General features: G+C 54.5%; 2 protein-coding genes across 2 annotated transcripts in view; both read right to left on the bottom strand.

Moving 5' to 3' along the window:
* The window catches only part of LRRC32 (leucine rich repeat containing 32), a 22,615-nt gene extending 20,293 nt beyond the window's left edge, over positions 1–2,322 (bottom strand). The window contains exon 1 of the mRNA XM_077776206.1: positions 2,221–2,322. The gene's annotated coding sequence lies outside the window, so the exon portion shown is untranslated. The remainder of the gene's footprint in view (positions 1–2,220) is intronic.
* Positions 2,323–7,979: 5,657 nt separating this feature from the next.
* LOC144242690 (guanylate cyclase D-like) overlaps positions 7,980–24,345 on the bottom strand; it is a 36,732-nt gene continuing 20,366 nt past the window's right edge. Inside the window, exons 12-18 of the mRNA XM_077777676.1 lie at positions 22,378–22,541; positions 21,760–21,952; positions 15,317–15,491; positions 14,184–14,282; positions 13,303–13,397; positions 12,023–12,108; positions 7,980–8,323 (exon numbers count right to left, since the gene is read on the bottom strand). Of these exons, the coding sequence (XP_077633802.1) occupies positions 8,215–8,323; positions 12,023–12,108; positions 13,303–13,397; positions 14,184–14,282; positions 15,317–15,491; positions 21,760–21,952; positions 22,378–22,541 (921 nt within the window). The 3' untranslated portion in view covers positions 7,980–8,214. The remainder of the gene's footprint in view (positions 8,324–12,022; positions 12,109–13,302; positions 13,398–14,183; positions 14,283–15,316; positions 15,492–21,759; positions 21,953–22,377; positions 22,542–24,345) is intronic.

Raw genomic sequence — 24,345 nt, 5'->3', positions numbered from 1 at the left:
CCCCCCCCCCCCCCCCCCCCCGCCGTGACATCCCTTCGCACACATGCGCTCCCCTCCACAGATACAGTCCACCTGCAAAAGCACACCCTAGGCCCCTTTCACTCACACACAGGTGCGCGTGCATACGCACACACACACACTTCGTATAACACTTTGTATCCCATATAAAAAGGCTTAGAAGAGCCAGGCTCCGAGCCCAGGACACATACACAGATACAGGGGCACATGCTTGTAGGAACCAGGCTGGGAGCTTACATTGCTTGTAACTCAGATTTTCTCCAGAAGTCGGGTGGCTGATTTCCTGGGGTGTGAAAGGGAAGAAGGGAAAGGAAGTTTGAAAGACTGCTATGGCCTCCCAGTGAGCCTGTGACTCATCCAGCTGGGAGCCTGTGAGCTCAGGACCCCGGGAGCTTCCAGCCTGGACCGGGACTGCTCCCAGGGAGCGGGTGCTGGCGTTTTCCCCAAAGCCAGCCCCTCTCTCCGGGTCTGGAAGCTTGGGAATGGCAGACTGCTGTTCTCTGGCTTCCCCTGGGCTGTGACTTCTGCCTGCTTGCCTTCCTTCTCCTCTGTGCGCCGGGGACAGCAGACCTGGGGTTGAGGCCTCATCCAGACCCCCAAAACCAGCCTCACCTCTGCCTGCATCGGGGCCCACCTGGCCTCCTGGGGGCCAGGCTGTGCTTCTCACTGGCAGAGGCCGACTCTCAGGAGAGCAGGGCAGCCCCGGTCCCTGCAGGCTCTGCTGTCAGACGGACCCTCGCCTATTTCACAAACTCCTTCCAGGCCAACCCATGTGCCCTCCAGCTATGCCCCATTCTCTGGTCTCCTAGCCGGACCTGCCAGGGCTGCTGCCTGCTCTTGCTGTGTCCATTTCCTACCCACCCCCTCCCCCCGTGCTTCCCTTCTCCCCCAACTTGTCTCCAGCTTCATCATTCCAACCGGCGCATCCCCAGCTTCCACATCCAGAACTGCTGCAGACGGACACTCTTCCGTCCCCAGCTCCCTCAGTCTCTTGGTCACTTGGCCGTATTCTTTACAGCTGCCCACCCCCTCCTTCCCGAACCGCCCTCTTCCTTTAGCACCTTATGACGCACTCTCCTGGCTCTCTGGCCACCTCTCCAGTATCTATCCCCTCCTGGATCCTTCTCTGGCCCCTCCTCTTCTTCCTCCTCCTCCACCCCATCTTTAAATGTGGACGCTCCCGGGTCTCCCTGGCTCGTTCCTCGCCTCGCCCTCCCTCCAGGAGACCTTCCTGCCCCAGGGTCCCCCTTTCCTGTTCATCCATCTAGCCATTCATCCTCCACGTGGCGGCCAGATGGAGTCTCTCCAAAACACGGATTTGACCAGGTCACTCCCTGCTCACAACCCTTTGATGGCCTTGGGGGGTCCAACCACAAGTCACATTTCCCATTTTCCTGTCTCTTTCACTGCTCACGGGGACCAGATTCCATATCACGCATCGACATATATCCTCCACCGGCTCCTTTCCTGCTCGCTCCCAACAGTGATCCGTTCTCTCTGCCACACTCCTGCTCTCCCTGCCCCCACTCTCTCCTACTCTCCCCACCCCCATCTCTTCCCTCTGTCTCTGTCCCTCTCGACATTTAGAGTTGCTGGAGGACCACCCTCCCTTGGGCTGCCTGCCTTGAAGATGCCCTGCCCAGTGTCTGGAAGGTCCAGCGAAGCCTTTTGGATGGCCACCATTCATGGGCGCCCTTGCTAGTTTGTTCTCCCACTGCCACACTTACGCCACAGACATAGAGCTTGACCCCTGTCTATCACACACTCTGGTGTCTGCCCCTTCAGCTCCTCCATCCGCCATCTGGACGCACGGCTGTTGCCCTTGGCCTCACCCGGGGCCCAGCCGCACCTGCCTGTTCCTCCGGACCTCACCCCAGAACGCACCCCATTTCCTTTGGCCGGTCCCACCCTGCAGCTGGGGACTGAGGCCGTCACTCTATCCACGTCAGCTCTTTCCATGTAGTATGTCACTATGAGTCGACAAGGCAGGCAGGATAGCGCACGTGGTGGGGGCTTTGGAGTCAAGGTCTAGGAGTCTCAATAGCTTCATCGAAAGGCATAGGGAGAATAACGCCTACCTTGCGTGATCATGGTGAGAGTTAAAGTGCAGATATTCTCTCCATATCAGTTCCTTCTTTTCGGTGTGATAAAGACCCTCCTACCCAGACCTGTGGGGTCTGCCCACAGGCAGGCAAGCCTTACCCGCTCCTCTCTCTAGAGGTCCCAGTGTCTGGGAAGGCCTGATTCAGCCCTTTAAAAGGCTCCTGGGCCTTTGATCAATCTTGTAATTGCTCTTTAGGCGGCTATCAATGAAGCAGGAAGCAGAGGCTGGGTGCTGGTTGGCTTGGGACAGCCGCGGGCTTGGGACACCAGGCGGGACGTCCGTCAGGGAGCGGATGGGCAGAACTAAGTCTGGGTGGGGAGGTCATGAAGCCCGGCTGTATGACAGGAAGTGATGTGCTCTCTTCTTGGCTCCCAGGAATTCTCCAGCAAACTCCCCATTTCTTACCATGTACTGGGAAGTTGGATCTGGTTTTAGGCTAACTGTGGGTTCAAGGTGGACACTCAGGGAGAACAAAGAGTGCCCCCCACCAGCCCAGCTTTCCCGAGGCCATGCACTCAGTGAAAATTCTGGAAGGGGGCCAAGTGGATATTGTGATGTCCCTCAGGTAAGGATTTGGGAGTTGGACACAGCGGCCACACAGTCTCCAGGCCACTGAGTCCAGGTCTTGGGTTATTAAAATTACTAACAGGAATGCTTCATAATAAAAAATCGTCTAGTTTGAGACCGAGAGTGTGAGCACTTGGAGAGGACAAGGTGGGGCTGGGCACGGGAGTGGGAAAGGGCTGGGCATGGAAGGAGACGGCAGGGAGGGCCCGCTGGCAGGAGCCCCCTGCGAAGAGTGCTGGTCATCAGCACTGGGGGGCACGCTACGTAGGAAGGTGGCATGGCGAAGCCTGTGCTACAGGTAGGCTGGGGATGGCACGGGCCAATGGGGAGTGGAGGCAGGACAGTGGCCCAGGGGTTGACGCATCACTGAGTGCCCTGATGGTGGGGCCTGGACGAAGGCAGAGGCCGGTGAGACGGGCTTGGGGAGAGGGTCATGGGAGGACAGGGAAGAGAGGGTGATCATTCCCAGTTCCGACCAGGTGACTGGGCAGAGCAGAGTCACGGCGCTCTATGGCTCCCTGGGGACATGCCAGCAGGCAGTCAGGTGCTGGGCCTGGAGGCCAGGAGGAGGTCTAAGTCAGCAACGGAGGAGAATGCCAGCAAGTGCCTCATTCTCCTGTCCCTGCATGGGGACAGGACACCTGGCGCCCAGGAGAGGGTCTGGTGGGCCATGTGAGTGCCACCTAGGTGTTATTTAATAGGGGGTTAAAAGGCACAGAAGCTGACTGGGGCCAGGCCTCTTGGATGGGGACAGGACACAGATCTGCTGTCCTCCACTGTCCTTCACTCATCAGAGGGAGTCCCCCAGCAAGATTCCTCTGTGTGGCCCCATCCTCCCTTCCGGCAGCAGCGCCCGGAGCCTGCTGGTTGGGGAGGGGCTCCCAATCTGGGTTGCCGGAGGGCTCCCCATTCTCTCCGGAACAGCTTGCCTGCCCCCTAGTGGACTCCTGAAGAATCTCAAGTACTCGTGGAAACTGGAAAGGGCCCTTGCAGATTCAGTCCACCCTGTCCACATCCCCAAGGGGAGACTGACTCCCCCAGCAGGGATGGCTTGTGCAAGTCCAGGGGCGGAGCCGGGACAAGAGGTGGCGTGGCTGGCACTTGGGAAGGAACCCAGGCTTTGGCGTTCCCCCCAGCCCCAGGGTAGCTCAGCAGCAGTGGGGGTGATGACACCTCCTGCCTAGGGCTGCAAGGACGGCTCTCGGAAACAACACACACAAAACATGCTCAGTAATGTGTGGCTCCTTCCTTCTGCTCTACGCTACTTCTCCTCCCCCTGTAAGTATGTAGACTCAGCTTGAAAAGCCTCTGAGCAAATCAAACCAGGAACTTCGTGCAGGTGAATTTCCTTAAAGTGGGGCTCCCCTGCCACTGCAGTGGCCTCCTCTACCTCCCCTGCCTGTTATATTTATTCTCCTACTGGGATCACAGAAAGAGGGTTTAGACCCAGTTCTGCCTTTAGGAGGCCCCCAGTCTGCATGGACAGAGCTGGACAAGGTGGCTGGGGGCACCGAGGGGGTCAGAGGAGGTGCCCCTCCTGCAGAATGTGGGGGTGAAGGGATGGTTTCCAGGAAGGCTTCCTGGAGGAGGCAGCAGGGGAACAGAACTGTGGAGGGGGAGGAGGAGCTGGCCAGAAGGGGTAGGATGCACAGGGGCTAGAGAAGACCATCCAGGCTAGTACAGGGGTGGAGGTAAGAGCATCTGTAGCAGTAGGAGGGGTGGTGGTAAGGAGAGATGGGGCAGACAGGAGAGCCCACACAGATAGAGCATTGCCCACATGTGGCACGTGGAATACCAACTAAGCATTAGACTACAGAGCCCTGTGCCAGAGAACATTCAAGGGGGAGGGCTGAGGGGCAGGAGGGCTCAGGAGCCCGCACTGCAGGAGAGGAGATGGTTCGCTGACAGCCTCTGGGCCAGCTAGTTCTTTAGTTCATCAGTTCACCTTCCTGCTGCATGTCTCCTCCTGCACACTGGGCTAATGGAATGAACTAGATACGGTTCCTGTCGTCAAGTGAGGGTCGGGCATGGCAACTAATAATTGCATGTCGACGGTGGTCTGGGAAAGGGTCTGGGAGGAGGTGGCTTTTAGGTGGGCTTTGAAGGACGTCTGGGGGTTCACCAAATGTTGCAAAAAGGGTAGCGTCATGTAGGCGGAGACAACAGCAAGAGCGAGATGCAGCATCATTCCGGGTTTGGGGAAGAGTAAGCAGTCTGTTGTGACCAGAGAGTTGGGTGGAAGGGCACAGGGGAGGTGAGGCCAGCACGCATAGAGGAATCCTAGGCTAGAGCATTGGCTTTTCTAAGGAGTCTGTCCTAAATCGTGCCTGCCTGAGGAACACTGCTCCCTGCAATTCCAGATCACCAGACCCTGCAAAGAGCTTCTGGAGCCCTGTGGTTGTGCCTGCCACTGTGAAAACTCCTCTCTCTAGAGGTGCCAGGAGCATTCTGTTGCTGGAAACCGACCAAGGGATAGGAAGATGGCCCCAGGCCAATGGTAAAGGTGAGGGACTTCATGGGGACTGGCTGGCACTGCTTTGCCATTAAAGGCATGACTTGGGGCCCCATCTCTGGGGTTCCCCTGGATATATGCACGGAAGCCCCATGCAAATGCTAGGCTGGCTCCTCATAAGAGGCAGATGAGCTCCCGAAAGGCTCCTGAGACTCCCCAGGAAGGTTTTGTCCCCACCCCCATTCCCAGAAAAGCCATGTGCCCCCTGGGAGCTTTCCGGGGACCACTGCTATTCCCCTGGGCTTTTGTAGCACTGCGGATCCACCTCAGATCAGAAGACATGTAGAGGCTGGCATGGACAAGCCATTTCCTGCCTCTGAGCCCCTGTGTCCTCATCTAGAAAATGGGCAAGTAACTCCTGCCTTGGTGAGCACTGTGGCTGAGATCATGTCCACGGAAGCTCCAGACATAGGGTCCGGCTGCAGCAGGGAGCGGGAAGTGTGGAAGAAATAAGCGCTAACGTCTCCCAGCACAGCCCCGGGCAGAGGCGCGCCGCAGAAGCCAGGGGGCACTGGCCTTCTGCCTCAGTGATCGTGTCCCCAGCCACTGAGGGAAGGGTAGGGAAAGGGGAGGACCACAGTGGGGGCGGCCTCTATTCATCTGCAGAGTCAGCTTCGGAGACAGGGTTCCCTCCGGGGGCCCCAGTTCTGCCCTGCAGGGTCTGAGCAGGGGCCTCTGGGAAGAGTGCTGCCTCAGCCCTTCTCAGCATGGGCAGCGTAGAGGGCGGGCAGCAGGGCAAGGGCTACCCTCCCCACACCATCATTCGGGGAGGGTGGGTGCAGAGAGTAAGGAGACCCAGGGCCGGAGGCAGGCATAGACTGCCTTATGACCCACATGCACAGGCATGCACTTGGACACACACACCACAAATGCGGATGCACATCGTGTGCACAGACACAAATATGTGGAGATCTGCTCCCAGACTCTGGTGCCCAGACATACCCACTTGGACACATCACATGCACAGCTCAAGCAGGGTACGTGCAGACACGCCAAGGCCCACGTATACACAAACACACACACACTCATACACACACATATACGTGCACTGACAACATGCACACAGATATCCGCAGACAAGCACGCACATGCGGACGAAGACTCACCTGCTCAGGGCCCTTTCAACTCTAACATCCACATAATGCACACGAAGCCATGCGGGGCAGTGCACACACATGTGTAACGAGTCCCCTCTCGGGTGACGGCATGCTTTCGCAGCTGTTGTCACCTCTGACCCAACAGCAGCTCCAGAAGGCAGGCGGGGCAGGGGCCTGGTGCCTGCTGTGCAGTGAGCGGCTGCGGGCACAGAGGGACGCCCCCCTTCCCCCCCCCCCCCTCTGCTTGGGTCATGGTAGGAAACTGGAATCTCGATTGAATTCCGGTACCCTGGGTCAGCCCCGCACGCTGGATCTCCATATAACTGCACGTGTGCTCACGGAAACTGCGTTCGAATAGCCTCACACCCAGAGGGACCTCGCGGTCACCTAAACATGGAAGCTCCAGGCACAGGTCAGTCTCTTTATCAAGACTGACCCTGGGGAGAAAATCCACAGGCTGAACGTGGCCCACAGAGTTCAGTGGGGAAACCAGGGCTGAGCAGCCGTCCCTGTCCCAGCCAAGGCTGCATGCATGCGCAGACGCGGTCACTCAGAGCCGTGGGCATGTCCCGCAGAGGGCGCTTGCGGGTCCTCCCTCCCGCACGCCGCCGCAACCTCGCTTGGCCATCCATGCTGTCCCCACAGTGATTGCTCACAAGGATAGGGGAGCTCAGGGTGGCTGGCCCGGTTCTGCATTTCAGGAAGCTGAAGAGTAAAAAGGTTAGGGCCAAAGCCATGCAGGTCAGGAGTTCAGGAGTGGCATCTCCCAAAGCGAGTCTAGCACTTTCCATCACACTGCAGCTCATGGCCCCATACACACATCATCCACGGGTCTCTCACATCTCCTCTCTCATGCTCAAGTGTGTAAATGCAAGCACGCACACACACACACACACAGAGGCACCTAGCCTCTGTGAGTACAGCCCCCCCCCCAGCATATTTTTCCAACACCCCCAGTTCTGTGGAGCGCCAGCTCTGCCTCCCGAGGGGTCTTTTGAAGAAGGACAAGTTTGTTTAGGGCTGAACCTGCCCCCTGGCCCCTGGCCCTCTCCCCTCAGTCAGGGAAATGAATTCCACCTGCACCAGTCGGCCTGCTCTGAAATCAGCCTCAGGGGTTTGGTGAGTGCTCTTTGATGTTAGAAGCCATTTAATGAGTTGGTTGTGGGTTTGTTTGCTTTCTTTCCTGTAGGACAGAAGTCTCATTTTCCTAAGAACTAAGGAATTATCATCCCACTCCCCTTCCTTCCCCTGAGATTCTGGGAGCCCAAGCCCTAGACTCCCAACACAGTGCTCACAGGTACCCAAAGGGTCAGGCTGGCTAGGACAGGAGAGGCAGGGACCGGGGCAGCATACTTACAGTGTCAGCTGGGGTCGAGCCCTGTCTTGGGAACAGGTCTTACGTGGGCTTCATCAACACCCATTTTAGAGATGACGAAAGTCTCCCTTCCCGGAGACAACAGGCAGCCCAGCTGCGTCTGGGGCCCTCCTCTGCCTGGCTCTAGCTCCTGGTCCCCTCTTTCCCTGTGGCAGCTGTACCACTTGGGGCACATGACCTTCTCCCTTTGGGCCCAGGCACTTGGGCTCTACGGTGGGAACAGTGTTCTCGGTGCGAGGAATAATGAGCCCTATGATAACAAGACCTCAGAGTCCAAGCGATTTGTCAAGAACAAAGTCCGGCGTGAAAGGGAGGGCATAATTCTATTTTTATTGTTTTTGTATCAAGAGGCAAGTTCACCCATCGGATTCCTACTGGAATGCATCAATTCATATCGCTCTAGGGCACTTCTTAATGAGCACCCTGCTGGCTGCCAGGTTGCTCGGCAAGAGCATTCTTTGCGGGGACTGGAGTAGAAAGAGCGGGTGTGTAGGCACGAGTTTCCGGGCTGGTTCAGGCCCCTGCCCCTCTGTCTTCCTGCTCAGGGCCCGGCGGAGGCCTTACCCGAACTCCCGGGCCTGGCCATACTCTGGCGCGCTTGGGCGAAAGCCACCTTGATTTCTTGATTTATGAGGTCCTGCCAGGGATCCCTAGGGGGAAAGAAGAAACGAGAATAATAAAACTACCACCCAGAACAACAGTGGTGGCCATTTAGAGCCCGCAGCTGCTTACAGGGAGCCCCTGCTCCTTCTTTGGCTTTCCTGATTCCGGCCCCAGCCCTGACATGGGCGTACCCGGGACCAGGCTCAGGGACTCATCTGCATGTGGGGTCCCAGGAGACAAAGAGCTGGCCCCAGGTCTGTCCCCTGCTCCAGATGTAAACTGGGGCAGCCAGGATGCCATGGACTGAGGGGCTCTGTGGCTCTGGAGGTATGAGGCAAATCTGGGTTAGGGACACTGGGCCCCCACCCCGCGCACTCCTTCATTTTCTCGTTTGCTTCCCATACGTGCCTGGAGAACGGTAGGTTAGGGTTATGATCTTTGCCTGGAGAGGAAAACAAGGCTCTGAGTGATGGCCAGGGCCTCACATCAACCTGGCAGGGGACACTTCTGAGCCTGGTTGGCAGACGTAGAGGAAAGAGAAGCGACCAATTTGTGGAGTGTCTCTGTGATACGTGACAGAAGGCACTTCCGTGGGCGCTGCCGCTGTGGCTGCACCAACACATGGAAGCGGGGCTTTGTATCTTCCCCCCCATCTCCGCCGGCTCCCCCGAACACGCCCAAATACATGAGGGTAAATAGCTTCTGTAGATACGGCAAACACAGAGTAAGCATAAAAGCATCTTTAGGAAACTTGGCTTAAAAAAAATCAAGTTATAGTATGTAATTGAAGAATTTGGAAACTGCCTGTTTCCTTTTTTAAAGTTATTTCTTTCTTTATTTATTTTTAGAGAGAAAGAAAGAGAGAATCCCATGTCTGTGTATCTGTTGGTCCATCTGTGACCTCATCTCCAGGCAAGCAGAGGGGCACGTGGTGGCATTTCCATATGTGCCTGTACAGGAGGCCCATGGCAGGTGTAATGTGGGTGTGCACACATGTGTGCACACTTACCTGCGTGGGCCCCATGTGTCCACGTGCTGAGTCTGATGCCGGGGGCCTAGGTGGGTACCAATTCTCCCCTGCCTGCCTGAAGGCCTTGGAGGCTCCCGAGTCAGGTGGAGTTCACAGGGACTCATCTCAAAGAAGATGAAAATGTTTCTGGCACTTTCTAAAGTTTCCATCAGGGAGTGGAAAAGTCATCAGCTGAGGGAGCTCAGGATGACAGACGTTTACCAGACCTGCCATTCTGCTCCCAGGATGGGGTGAGCCAGGGCCCAGATGGGAGCCAGCAGGTGCTTGAGGGCTCACCTTTCCAGGCTCCTGGCATTGGGAGACCCATGCGTGTACCAGACAGCCAGATCTCCTGGGGCTTGGGTGAGCAGGGGAAAGTTCCATAAGTGAAAAGAAGCATCAGGAAGCAGCAAGTGCTATGGGGACACAGTGGCGGGAGATGGTAAGGAGGTGACAGCAGGGCTTTCTTTAGTATGTGTGATCAGAGCTGCCTCGCGAAGGAGCGGCATCAGAGCTGAGGCCTCCAGGATAGGAAGGGACCACCCCAGGCCATTTCAGGTACAGGGGATAGCGAGAGCAAAGGCCCTGAGGTTAGAAAGCAGCTCAGGGTGCTTTAAGGCAATGGCAAGGAGGCCCTGAGCAGGTGGTGTGCAGTGGAAGGTGGCCAGCGAACCAAGGCCAAGGGCAAGGGCAGGCCTAACGGAGCGGGCCTTCAGGGTAGCATGAAAGAGTCTGGGCCTGAGCCGCAGGGCAGTAGGAAGCCCTAGAGGGTGGTAAACAGGGGACTTTCCTACTGATCACTTTGGTGTTCTACTCAGGAGCTCCCTCTGGCTACCAGGTGGGAGGGGGAAGGGGCTGGCGGGCAGCCCCTGCCTTGGGCCAAGAGAGAGGTGCCAAAGTGAAGGCCGCAGGTGGAGCTGTGATGGGGGCAGAGCTGCTGGGAAGCGTCCTCCACCTTTCTGATGAGGATGGCGAGGCCACCCACCACGAGAGAGCTGGAGGACGGCCAGGCTGCCGGTGGGGCTCCAGAAAGATCTGCTGAGGGACAGCAAGAACTGTACAGTCCGGAGCTCAGAGGGGAGGTGGGGCCGAGGCCCATGACGGAAGTCATCCGCATCTGGATGGGAAAGGAACCCCTGCATTTCAGCCTCCAGGGCTGGCTGGCTGGTGGGGAGCCTGAGGACTGGGGGGGGCGGGGTTTGGAGAGGAAGGAGCACAGCCCAGGAGCCAGGGAGGCCCGGGGCATATTTCCAGGAAGAGGGAGGGCGAAGGGGAAATGCCGTCGAGCAGCCGACTTGAGAACTAAAACTGCCCACGGATCTAGTGACATGGATGGAGGTCACTGGTGACCTTCACAGAGTCTTCTGGGTGCGTGGGAGTGGAAGTCAGACTGCGGGGGCTGGGCAGGGAGTGGTGGGTGAGGAAGTGAGGTCAGCGTCAGCAGACGGGCCTTCTGAGAAGTACCGCTCCCCGCGGGGGCGGGAATGGGGGGCACCTGGAAGGCTGTGAGGCAGAAGAGGCTTGCCCTTTAAGGGTCAAGAGAGGCAGGCTGGAGCAGAGGACCCTGATGGGCGAGAAAAGGCCACAAAGGGCCACAGCTGTCCTCCTGGGGATGGGCGAGCCAGGGAGCTATGGCACATGGGAGGGGCTCAGGCCATACCCTGCTCCTCTCCCGGCTGCTGCCCCAGAAAACTCTGCAGAGACTGGGCTGCCTGGAGACCTTTCTGTGAGCATGAGCTGCGTCCTTTTATAAGGACACACCAGCAACTGGGGTGTCCTTATAAAAAAGGTGCACCTGTGTGTCCTGTACACTGGCCAGNTCTGTGTATGTCCCGCCCATGTCTTGTCTTTGACAGATGGGAGGGGGCAGCCTTGGGTAGGGGGCCATCCTGGAGGAGGTGAGAGGAGCCAGTCGGACCTTTTGGGATGGAAAACCCTGGGCAGGAAGCTCCAACACGCTGGTGCTGCGGGACCCTAGCAGGGCTCCGCATCCACACCTGTGGTCCCCAGGACCTTTCCATTTCTGGGAAACTGTCATTTCCAGCCATTGGTAGCACCCACGTGCCTTGCCCTCGGCCCCCTGTGGACCCTCTGCTGCTTGAGTGGAAGGCAGTGAGAAGAACACAGTGCAGTAAAGCACTATTGCTTTCCTCACTACCCCACCCCCGTTGCCCCCAGGGAAGGATGTAGTGTTGCAGAGGACAGAGGACAGAGGACAAAGGGCCAAAGTGCCAGGCAGGCAGAAGCTCTCTGAGGATCTTCCTCACTTGGCCCCTAAAGTGTGAGTGTCCTTTGATGTATAGATTCTTCTTCTGCAGAAAGAGTCTGAATTGAGAACAAAAGCCCGGTAACTTTGTATCAAGGCTCAGAATGGGGAGACAGCCGTGCCCAGCACCCAGGGAAAGGCCGACCTAACCATAGCACACCCCCACGTTGCCATCCCGATGCCGCCACTGCGAGCATGTGTTTATAACGTGCTCTGAACCACACGGAGGGCACAGATCAGAAGGCGAAATGATTCCAGTGGCATGACCTCATCCACCACAAACACATCGGAACCGGCTAGCAGCCACCGTCTCTCCGGACTTGGAAAGAGGTAACTATTTAACCGTGAAAGAATTCTGTATTTTCCAAGGTTTCCACGTTGGGCAGGTGATACTCTTATCATCAGAAAAATAACAAATATCAAATTTCAAACCAAAGAGGCTGAGCTTTGCAGGCGGTGCCTCTTACTCACCCGGGTTTGATGTTCAGCGGCGTGGGGAGGGACCTGGGGAAGCCGGCCTTCCCCACCAGCCAGTAGGTCTCCTCTACGCCCTTCCCCTGGAGGAGAGAGGAAAGGGGACTGAGCACGTCTCAGGCAGAGAGCAAGGCCAGAGGAGAGGGCGCAGGTCCAAACAGCTCTGTGCAGAGCAGCCTAGGGCCTGGAGCCAGACAGATTTGGGTCCAAATGCTCACTCTGTCCCTTGCTAGCTGTGTGACTTTGGCCAACTTACTTCCCCTCTGCCATTAGAATGCCCTGCCATAAGAATCCCCCCAAACAAGACTGATTCCGGCTCACTGCGCCATAACCTCAGCCTCCAGAGCCAAGGCTGCCACATATGTCAGCCCCCACAGGATGTGTGACCACGGACAAGTTGCTGTTCGTCTCTGAGCTGCACCCTCCTGCTCTGACATCTCGCAGTGTAATTAAGTGAGTTCCGTGGAACGCCCAGTCTCTAGGGCCCCGTCTGAGCCCTGGGCCTTTATGTGCCTAGGCTTCTCTGGTCTCACCACCAGGCCTGACTGCACCTGAGGAATGAAGGAATGAGCGGAAGTGGGCTAGGAAGAAGAGTCACCTATAGGAATTCTGAGTCATTGCCTTTATCAAATGTTAGCCGTTAAAAAAAGGATGCCGAGATGCTCGTGGGCGGGCATCACCCAGTATCACACCTACAGCAGCAGGGGGCGGTAGTGGACAGGTGGGAGCCCCAGGAGGCATGGTAGTTACTGCTGGGCGAGGGGAAGAAGGCTGTTCCTGGGCCAGATTAGGCTTCTGCTGGAGGCAACATCTGCACTGGGGTTCTGAGGGATGAGGAGCAACCTGACAATAGGGAGAAGGCACAGACAGGCTCTGGAGCCATCAGATCTGGGATCCAAGCTGTGATTTTGGATGAATCACTTTGCCTTTCTTATTTACTTTCCTCAGCTATTAAATGGGGACTTCGATCCTTCTTTCATGACTGCTGGGGCAACAACTGTTGACGTTGAGCACCAGCCTGCCGCCCCTGTAGGTCATCAGGAGAAGTATCTCCATCCTGGCCCTTCTTCTTATGAGGGTCCAAGAGGGAGTGGTTCCCGGGAAGAATTTTTTTTTTTTTTTTTTAGAATCTGGGGCGTGGTTAAGACACGTAAAGGTGATCAGCTCCATCCTCGACTACAGGCAGGTGTTTCCTTCCCCATCGGATGAATGAGAATCTCTCCTGCTGCTCAAAAAACTGGATTTTCCATCAATTCCAGGAGAGCAAGTCCTCTCACCTTTATCTCAGTCTGGCCTCTGATGTCAATTCTGTAGCCTTCATCCAGGCTGCGCAGCGTCTGGACTGTGCTTCTGCTGACGTGAATCCTGTAGGCTAGTAAGGAAGGGAGTAATTTAGGCCCTGCCTGGCGGCAGCCTGCCTCATGTTTGGGAATATCATTAGGACCTGTGACTGCTCCCGGTGCCGGCCAGTCATCCACCCAATCAATATGGCACCCATCACCTAACCTTCCTGTCCCTCTGGTAGACGAGAGGCCTCGAGCAAAAGCAAATTCCACAGATGGAGTATTAAGAGGAACTTGGGAGGAAGTCAGGACCTCTAGGGATGTAATTTTTCATTATAGGGAAGTCAATGAGGGCTGAGTCAGAGAGATAAGCAGTTATTTTTCTTTTAAGAGCAGGACTTCCCAGTAGGGCTGCCACGTCTACTCATACAGGGTGTGTACCAAATGACACTAGGGAGCATACACCTTGTATGGCCAGAGGCAGGTGTCCTGGGACTTCAAATCTCACAGCTGCTCTAACCAAGCCATCAGTGTGGCCCCTGATGCCAGCACGGGACTAAAATGGCATTAAAAAATCGAGAGAGGTCTCGTCGTTGTAAAGACATGGAGACCCGGGCCTGAAGGAAGAGTCTTTTGCTCAAGGACACGAGCAAAAGTTTTCCCTCCACTGATTCTCTCAAGAGATCATCACCAAAGCCCCATGGAAAGTCACAAGCACCAGCGGCATACATGATCGCCTAGGAGTTGCTTTGTTCACAGCTAAGGTACACTGCCACCGGGGGGTGATCTGGCTACTGAGCACTCTTTCAGACAGCCAGGCTGCAGGGGTCTCTGGGAGCCCTTACCCAGGCAAGGTAGAAATAGAAGGCACTCACGCAGTCCTGTGGACTCCATCCGGGAGGCGGTGTTCACAGTATCACCAAAGAGGCAGTACCGGGGCATGGTGAGACCAACCACCCCTGCCACGCAGGGCCCTGAAACTCAAATGTGCCCGGTGGGCACCAGGAGGTCCTGGGCCCAAGAGAGCTTCCCATGACGGTTCACCCTTCCCCTCCCCCTCTGCTGTCAACACACCCTGGGCTCCAGCTGGGGGTGAAAATGAAGCTGTGTGGAGTCTCCAGTTATACCCAAAGAGAGGATATCAGTTCCAATCTCTGTACCAAGGGGTGAGAGCGGGGCACACAGATAAATCAGAGAATCAGAGCCAGTTTTTGCTCTTAGGAAGCTCCCAGCCTGCTGGGGGGAGATGTGTAAACTGTGATCAGTGCGGTCAGATAGAAGCACCAGAGCTGTGCCGGCCCAGAAAGGGAGGGTTTGACCCAGCCCAGAGGACTTCCTGGAGGAAGCGGTGCATGAGCTGTGTCTTGAAGGATGAGAGAACGAGCAGGCAGGGCACAGCAGGTGCCAAGGCACAGAGGCAGAGAGCCCACATGTCTGAGGGAAGCGGCAAGCAGCTGAGTCTGGATGGAGCAGCAAGTGGGAAGTGGTGGGAGATGACGTTGGAGGGAATGACAAAGGTCCGGGAGGCCGGGGTTGGGGGGGGAGGGGCAGGAATTTGGTTTTTATCCTGCAGGTGAAACCATGGAGGGAGGAAGGGGTGGGGGCCTGAGAAGGAGGTATTCGTGACCTCGAGGTCTCTCCTAGACCCATCCCAGCAAACATTTAGTTGTTTGCAGAACCACAGGTCTCTGTCCTGCTTCTTCCATCAGACTATCAGCTCCTCAGTGTGGACTCAAAATAACTTTAACAGATGCTGAGATAAAATGTGTGTGTGTGTGTGTGTGTGTGTGTGTGTGTGTGTATGAAACTGAGCATCACAGATTCTTTAACTTAACACTTCTTGGGACCTTCAAATAATAGAAGACAAAAAGGAATGTACAATTTTCTATCCTAGAGTTTTAGGATCTCAGAAATCTGGAAGCACATCATTGGGGTTGCCCCAGCCAATGCCCCTGACAGGGTTGGGAGATCGACCTGGCCCGTCGCCCCCACACCCCCCAGTTTGTACCTGAGTGCAGGCCAGCCCGGATGTAGATGGGCACGTCGGGCGCGTGCCTCATCCGGAAGTCTCTCACGGAGCTGAGGATGTCCAGGGCCAAGTTGGCGATCTCCGCCGCGTGCCGGCTCCCGTTACGCCGGGGCAGCCCTGAGGCCACCATGTAGGCGTCCCCGATGGTCTCCACCTAGGAGTCACAGCCTTCACACTCCAGGGCAAGAACACGCCCTCCCTGGACCGTCCCAGCGCACCGGAGGCCCTTCTGAGGAGCCCTGACCCACCCCTCAAGTCTCTGGCCCACAGCGCCTGCCGTGCCAGATGCTCTAGCAGCACTTAGATCTGCACACTTCAAGTCGCCTTGGTTTCAACTGCGGTGGACCGGGCCTTTCCGGTCCTCTCTGGCCCCAGGCCATGAGCCCCTAGGCAGGGGACCTGGGCGCCCCCGTCTGCACGACGCCGCAGTGGCAGACCCGGACTTCATCTGGAGAGGAACACGTGTATATTGGATGGATATACACCCAGGAGGTTGGAAAATCAGTATTCCTCCTATGCCTTCCAACGTGTACTAGAAAAAAATGTAGGTTTTGGAATCTTATAGCTGCGGGTTCAATCCCTGTCTCTGCCATTCACTTTGGGCAGACCACTTCACTTGTGCGAACCTGTTTCCTCTTAGATGGAATGTATATCAAGATAAAGTGTTGAAAGAACTAGGCTCTGGTTACCAGAGGGGGGGTGGGCAGGGGGATGGGTGAAATAGGTGATGGGGATTAAGGAGGGCCCTTGTGGTTAGCACCAGGTGTTGTATGAAGTGTTGAATCACTAACGTCTACACCCGAAACTGATATTGCACTGTATGTTACCCCCCCAAAATTTTTTTTAAAGAACTAGGCTCGTCATAGATTCTTAGTGGATGGACACTTCTGTCACCATCATCATCACCATCATCATCATCATCATCACCATCATCATCATCATCACCATCATCATCATCATCATCATCATCATCATTTCCTTGGCTGATGGTTTTGGAGATAGAAGAATCCCACAGTCCCAGAAGGGCTTTAAAGGCCATCCACGTGCCTCTTCCGTGGCTGGCCTGGCCTGCCTACGTCTCTTGATAGGGAAGGTCCCCCTTTTGGAGGTGGCTGCTTTTTCCTCCAGATAATTCTGAATTTCGAAAGTTGAGTTGAACTGAAACCCGCCTTTCACTCGCTACTTTCAGTTCTGTCTCCTGGACTCTAGCCACAAACTGTTCCCAACCACTTTTTTTCTCCTGAAGGCCCTGTTGCAGCTACTGGGGATACAGATGTGTACCATGGCCCTCCTCCTTGCTGCAGGCCAGGCCAGCCAAGGTGAAGGTGGTGCCTCTGCCCTCCAAGTCATGCCCTCTCCAAGATGAAGAGCCCAGCTCCCGCAATGCACCTCCCAAAGCCGGCAAATGCTGGCACCCCCCGGGCCCCGGGAGCAGGTCCTGGCCTGCTCGCAACATCTGCTCTCCCTCAGCTCCTGGTGAGTAATAATAATAATAATAATAATAATAATAATAACTTCCCCTGCCCATAGGGGGCACTGCAACTCAATACACCTCTTACACAACAGTTGCTGTAGACTTTGCCTCACTACCTCTGTTCCCTGAACCTCTCCCTTGCCCTCACAGACGATCTCTACCTCAACCCCAGGAAGTGATCTGCCCTAATCCTGCCACATTCTGTTTAGATACTTAAATTCGCTCCCTGTGGTCTGGCAGTCAGGGACTCCCATGATCTGCAGAATTTGACGAACTGCTTACAGCTGCTCCTAGTTCCCCACGCTTCCACCAATGGAACCTTTCTGCTGTCCGCAGAGACACTCAGTGCTTGCTCCATGGCCCGGTCCCTCTGCCTGAAAGGCTCTCTCACAGTCCCTATTTGTTGAGATCCGAGCCCTCCATCAGCCCAGCTCACACTTCGTCGAGTCCATAAAATCTTCCTGGTCACCAGATGTTTCCCTCCTCAGGGTCATGAGCCCCATCTGCCTCCCCATCACCTGCTCTTGTCCACGCAGCACTTGTGGGCTGGTGGTGAATGTGGCAGGGGTCGGGCACGTGGCTACACCGCACTGTGTACATTGTCACAAAGGAGAAGGACCCCCCACCCCACGCCCCAGTAGGGAAAGATATGAGCGAGCCCTGCCTTTCCCTCTGCCCACCTACTTCTTCCCCACACAAGGAAGAACCCATTATCTGATTGGCAAGATCAAAAGGACTAAGTGCTTAAATGCTTGACCAGGCACCATTCCAAATCCTTTACAAATATCAATTCATTAGACCTTCACAAGAATTCTGTGAGGTAGGTACCGTTGCCATTGCCGTTCTGCAGGTGGACACCGGGCCAGAGAATTAAGTCACCTGCCGATATCACAGTGCAGATTTGAATTTGACCAGCTCGGCCTCAGAGCCTGTACGCTGTGCTGCCTCTTGCTAACACATGGCTTGGGCCCTTTGTCTCTCTCTTTTGGGGACAGTGCCTGCTGTGTGGGGTTTTCCTCTGCGACTGCCCTGCCCACGGTCAGCGCGTGTGTGTAGGTCAGTGTTGCCTCCCAGAGGCAGCCCTGGAGAACTATAGCTCGCTGGCCCCACTTCCAGCGGCCAAGTGTACAGCTCAAATTCAGGGATAGGACATCTGCTTTGGAGACCCAGCGCTGCCTCGGTAGGGCGACCCAAGGTCCCGACTGGGGAGGAGGAGCACATGGTGGTTTTTCTAAGCTGTTAAATGGACCTCTAGCCCTCCATCTGCCTGCTACCTGAGCTGGGAGACTTCGGTGTCATTAATAATCACCCCGATAACTCCAGTGACAGAAAGATGACCAGGCAGGGGCCCCACTCTCTAGGAGCTCAGAAACATGAAGATGATCAAGGATTCCTGTCACAGTGGGCACTCGGCTACAGGCAAGGCTATCCACAGGTGCGGGCCTTTTGCGGATGGGAGAATACAGCCAGAGAAGTGAGGGCAAGGGTTTCCATACCGCAAACACAGATGTGAATTCCAGCTCCACCACTGACTTGCTGTGTGACCTTGGGCCAGACACTTACCTCTCTGAACCTGCGTTGCATCTGAAGGGATCATGGTCCATTCCTCCCAGGGCCATTGCAAGGGGTAAATGAAACACCCTGTGATAGTCCCTAGGCTGGGCCAGTCCTCTGTAGATGCTTCACTAACCCTGGGGCTCACCTCCGACCTCTGCCCCATTCTGTGCTTTCAGGGGGAGGCCTCAGCACCCGCCCATGGCGGTGATCATCACGGTGTTGGTGATGAATGAACCGTAGCCCTTCCTCTCACATTGCTCATTCCGTACAATGATCTAAGCCATAGGCACTTTCACCTCTTTTTACAAATGGGTGCTAGAAACGCAGAGAGGTAAAGTGATTTGCCCAGGGTCACCTGGCAGTGTGGCTAAGCCAGTCTTTCCTGCTGGGGCTGAGGGGCTAGGGTAAGTCCCCGCCATCCCTGTAGCCCACATGGGCTGTGCTCTGGAGCTGTGTGCTTAAAGTGCTCATTCAGTGTGCTCTGGGAGGAAATCACACACCCCTGCAGAACCAGGAAATGATTGCCTGGCTGCCTCCCAACCCAGACTGGATTAAAGGGCAGTAACCAGATCCTGCTGGGGACGAGGGGGAAACCGAGGCGGATGGCGTGAGTGATGAGAGACGCGCTCACACGTCATCAGGGACGGGCTGCCTGTTTCCCCACATCTGGGGGGGGGGGGGCGGCACGCGGGCCTTGTTCGATTTCATTTCATTTTGCCAGAAAGATGCAGGCCACTTGGCCAGAGTTCAGAGCAGATCAGAAAGGATGATTCAGAGCTGGGAGAGACACATGTGTGAGAAAAGATTAGCAGGAGAGGAAGAGACAAGGCCGGGGTGACTCAGGGCACATCAAAGCTGCGGGGCTCAGCAAGATGAGACAAGGGATCTTTTCCTGGGGCCCACAGGGCCAGGGCGGCTCTGGAAGCAAGAGGGAACTCAGCCAGCATGAGAGACAAGACCTCAGAACCAGGGGCTGAGGCAGGAGTGTAGGCTCCTGAATGGGGAGCAGGAGGGAAGCGGCGTCCTTGGAATGGCAGTGGCTCAGATCTCTGAGGCTCAGCGTGCGGCAGTGGGGTGCAGCGGGCAGAGCCGGGCAGTGGCGGGAGACACTGTGGGTTCCTGTCCTGGCTCTGCCACCTACCGGCTGGGTGACCTTGGGCAAGTTCATTTCCTTTCTGGGCCTCAGCGAGCTCTTCACTCAGTCAATATATATTTCCAGAGGACCTGCCATGTGTTGGACATTGCCAGGCACTGGGGACAGAAGGGTTTGGGTTAGGACCATATGGTGTGGCTGTGCTGTGCAGGGGAACTCCTAACCATGTCTGGGAGGGGAAGGAGGCCAACATGAGGCCAGAAGGATGAGTAGGAGGGAGCCAGGTGAAGTGGAGGGTAAGCAGTGTCCCAAGAGGAGGCAACCACGTGTGTAAAGGCCCAGTAGCCCCGACCGCAGAGCATGTGTGAGGAATACAGGGGTCTGCAGGGGTGGAGTGGCCAGAGATATAGGTGAAGAGGTAGGTGGGGCCAGCTCCTGGAGGGTCTTGTGGACCATTATGAACCTTTGGTTTATCCTGAGGATGTCCGTCTCTTGAGGATGGTGAGCCCCCTAGAAGGGAGGTCTTGGGACCAGAATGCCCAAGTTCAAATCTCAGCTTCTCATCCCACTGGAAATAGGTAATTAGATAAGTTCCTTAATCACCTATTGCCTCATCTATACATTAGGGGGGGGTACCATTACTTACAGATTACAATGATGATTAAGTGGATTAGTATACATAAAGCACTTAGACTAGTGTCCAGTATACAGTAAGCACTCAATAAGTACTGGCAATTATTGTTGTTGAGATACTGTATATAATGCTAGCAGCAGACTGCCTGGCACCTCAAAGAGTTAGTTCTCTCCACCCAGGCATCCTGTCCACCCTGGCTTCCGCCCAAAGGCCTGGCCCTCCCCTGTCCCTGCCTCCCTGGAGGGCTGTGGCTGGAAGGGGACTGGCGAGTCACAAAAGGAGGCTAAAGCAGTGGAGTCTGAGTGTGGTGGTTTCTGGGGAGCTCCCCTGACCTCTTCCACTGTGTCTGAAGCAACCCAAGGCCTCCAGCAACTGGACCAGAACAAGGGGCAGGATTGGGGTGGGGCCCCCACAGCAGGTGCAGAGGAACAATCTGTTTACACAGCACTTTTTTAAGGGGCTTAGGATCCGCCCTAACCATCTGTAACCCCCCGAGACTGGGGTCAACATTCCTGTTTTATAGATGAGGAAACAGAAGTCCAGAGAGGGGAAGCCATTAGCCCAAAGCTACACAGAAGCTGGTGGCTAAGCTGCGACTGAAACCCAGGGTCGAGAAATGCACAGGGTCTGGATCGTGGAAGGTGTTGACAGCTCTGCCCCTGCTCCCCCCTCAGTGTCCCTCAGCCGCCACCCACTCCACCACCAGCCCACTTCACGTCCAGCCATTACAACCCATTCAGCACTCCTCCTACTCACCAGGCCCATCCCCTTAAGGCTCAGGCTTTGGCACATTATTCCCCCGTGGCTTGTCTGGAGCAACCACACACAGACTGGACAGCACTAGAAGACAGCACCTCCTCCAGGAAGCCTTTCTTGCTTTTTACTTCACATGTCAATCCTTGGCTGGATTGAAGGTCCTCTCAGTCTCCTCTGCCTGCCCTGACCATCACTTTTACTGCAGGCTGTCTTCATCTTTTATCTACAGCAGTGAGTGCTCCCTGAGGGCAGGCACAGAAGATGATTCATCTGTTGGCTCTGGCCCAGCACAGGTGGGGTTAATTTCCCCACCTCTTGAATCTGGGTCAGCCCCTTTCCAAGTAAACTTTAATGGCCAACATGGGGCTCAAACTCAAGAGCCCAAGAACAAGAGTTGCATGCTCTACTGATTAAGCCAGCCAGGCGCCCATGGGTTGGCTTGAGACTTGTTTTGACCAATAGAATATGTCAGAAATAGCAATGTGCCCGATCCCATCTTAGATCTCAAGAGACTTCTGTCTTGTTTCTCAGAACGCTGCCACACCATGTGAATGATGCCAACCAGCCTACTTAGGGTTGATGGACCATACGGGCCAGAGCTGTCCCAGTCAAGGCTCCAGACATGTAAGACAGTCCAGCCAAGATCAGCAGATCTGCCTATCTCACCCACAACTGACCACAGATGCATGAGTGGTCCAGCTGAGCCCAGAGAACTTTCCAGCAGACTTATAGGTTTGTGAGCAATAATAAATGCTTATCATTTTACATTGCTGGGGTTTGGTGGTGTTTGTTACACAGCAATAGCTAATTGATAAAGCCACACAGGTAAATGACTAGAAGTGAATGTATGACACAAACGCAGCAGTAAAGGCAGGAGAGCTGGAATGCCAGCCTCCTGGTGTTCTCACCTTATACACGTCATGGCTGCCCAGAATAGCATCAAACAGTGTGTAGAGGTCATTGAGCAAGCCTACTACCTCGATGGGCTCGCTCAGGGCTGAGATGATGGTGAAACCCACAATGTCGCTGAAGTATATGGTAACCTGGTCAAAGTACTCTGGCTCCACTGTTGCCCCCATTTTCAGAGCTCCAGCCACAGACCTGAAGGATGGGAAGGACCAGAGTCACAAGGTAGGAGGACCCCCTTCCCATAGTTTGGAAGGGAGGAATATTGGGGGGGAAATTCTGGGGTTAAGCATCAGGGGATCTGGGCCACTTGCTTATATGCTGGCTGTCCTCCAGCACATACCCATCCCTCTCTGAACATTACTTCCTCTGAAGTCAGATGGGGGACACTGTGCCCTCTCTTTGGTCCCAAGGAAGTGAGGTAGCAGAATTAATACTTAAAAGCCAAGCATAGTGTCTAACACATATAAGGGCTCTGTGAAACTATGTTAGATAAATAAACAATGACTAAATAAATGAATTCTTGGAACCCAGACTTACTGAGCATCCACTAAGTCCCAGGTCCCATGCTCAGAGCCACTGAGGCTAGAGACATAATCAAGTCCTAAGGGGCCACTCACGGAGGGAGCATCTGAGAGAGCAGCCTCTCTGTCTTCTGCCTCTCCAGTTCCAGTTCCTCAGTCCGCTCCTGGATCAGGTCCTCCAGGTTCTGGGAATATTTCTCTAGCATCCACAGCATAGAGTCAGCAACACTGGTCTTTTTGCCTTGATTGATGTTTTTGAACTGAAAATGAAAAAAAAAAATCCCAGTTCATCCGTGAAGGTCAGCACACTTGCTCTCGGGTTAGAAATCTGGGCCATGAGAATGAAGCAGACATAGTCCTTGGCTGGAGGAGCTCCTCTGGTGGGGAGCAGGTATGTAATAGACAAGAGATGGTGGCTCTGACCATGGAAAGGACAAACAGCTGGGAGGAAAAGTGAGTTAGTTCTATACGAGGTGGGCAGCCAGGGAGATGACTTTACAAAAGAGCCCGTGGCCAGCATAGCATTACCATTAACAAATACTAACCCTACTGCTCTGGTTCTCCAAAAACACTGTGGAATAGACATTCCTTGTTCTTCTCAAAGGTGGATGGATGGATGGATTGATACATAGACGATAGATGATAGACAGATGGTTGGAGATGGATGGGCAGATGGATGGATGGATGGATGATAGAGAGTTAGACAGACAGATAGATAGGTAGATATGATGGATAGAAGGATGGATGGGTGGATGAATAGACAGATAGAAAGGATATATGTAGATTATTTATGTATATAATCATTTCTACCTCTCTATTTCTCTCCTTGTTCAAAAAAACATTTTACAAAATAAAATAATAAATAGGTAAGGACACTAGGACCAAAGGAGAGAAAATGCATGCTATTTTGGTCTAGCAAAATGCATGCTAGAATGTGGCCACAATTTTGAATATAAGCTTCCTGGCAACAAAACAAAGGGGGAAATCTAGATTACATAATCCACAGAGTCCATGAGACAGTGGAGCATTAAATTGGTTGCTCCAAAGAAACACAATTACTGCTACTTGCTAAGCAGAGACAGAAACGCCTGCCTTAGGTCTTCACATGAGGACATTCATATGCAGCCATAAATCGAATCTTCAATGAAAAATTTAAAGGAAATATGGCAGTGCATTCCCTAAGGAGATTCACTAGAACCTTCCCTAGTCTGGTCTGCACATTCCCAAAGTGCAGTCAGTGGGAGAAGAAAATTAATGATGGTCAAAGTGAAGGAGTCCATTCCTGCCTAAACCCAGCAGCGTAGTGTGTGTGCGTGTGCACGTGCGTAGGTGTGCGCAGCCAACTTCCATCGATTCCACTTAGCTCAACTGAACACCTGTAAGGTAGGGAGTGGCTGCAGCCCCTCACGTGCACCTATTTTCTATTGCCCATTAAAAGCGGAGACGCAAGCTGAAAGGCCAGCGCAGGTGGGCATGGCAGCTGCTGACCTTGAGACGCCAAGGACATGATGCTGGCCGGAAGCTCACCTCTGCAAGGAAGACCCTCATTAAGCAAATGATAAAACAAAGGATCTGAGAGGTGAAATGACTTGCCGAGGACTTCATAGTGGTGGAACTGAATTTCACACTGAGATCTTGCATGTATTAATTTTATCATCGGCTATCTCACTGAATTACTCTAAAAACTGGAATGTGTTTTCCATGGTTTCCCCTGGTTGCCCAGGAACAGAATCACAGGATCTGCAAACAGCAATTAGTTTCTTCCTCCTTTCCAGTATTCATTTTCTTGTCTAATTGCATTAGCTGGTGCTCCCAGAACAATGTTAAATGAACATAAACCCAAGCCTTTTGATCTCCAGGTCAGTGTTCGTTCTCTAATGGCTCTCTTTCTCGGAGAACTACCATCTTTTCTTTTTAACTTGGTTACCTCACCTGATGGTCACTCAAGTATGGCAAGTCAGGCCAGAGTTAGTCCTGCCAGGCAACTTTTGAGGAGGCTGAAGCTCAAAAGAGCACAACGTGCCAAGGTCAAGGAGGTAAACTGCAGTGTAGATGTGAACGCAG

Source organism: Crocuta crocuta, unplaced genomic scaffold, assembly GCF_008692635.1.
Source record: "Crocuta crocuta isolate KB4526 unplaced genomic scaffold, BGI_CrCroc_1.0 scaffold271, whole genome shotgun sequence".
Taxonomy (NCBI): Eukaryota; Metazoa; Chordata; class Mammalia; order Carnivora; family Hyaenidae; genus Crocuta; species Crocuta crocuta.
Note: the sequence above shows the minus strand (reverse complement) of the source record. Positions and strands in the feature narration are given on the sequence as shown.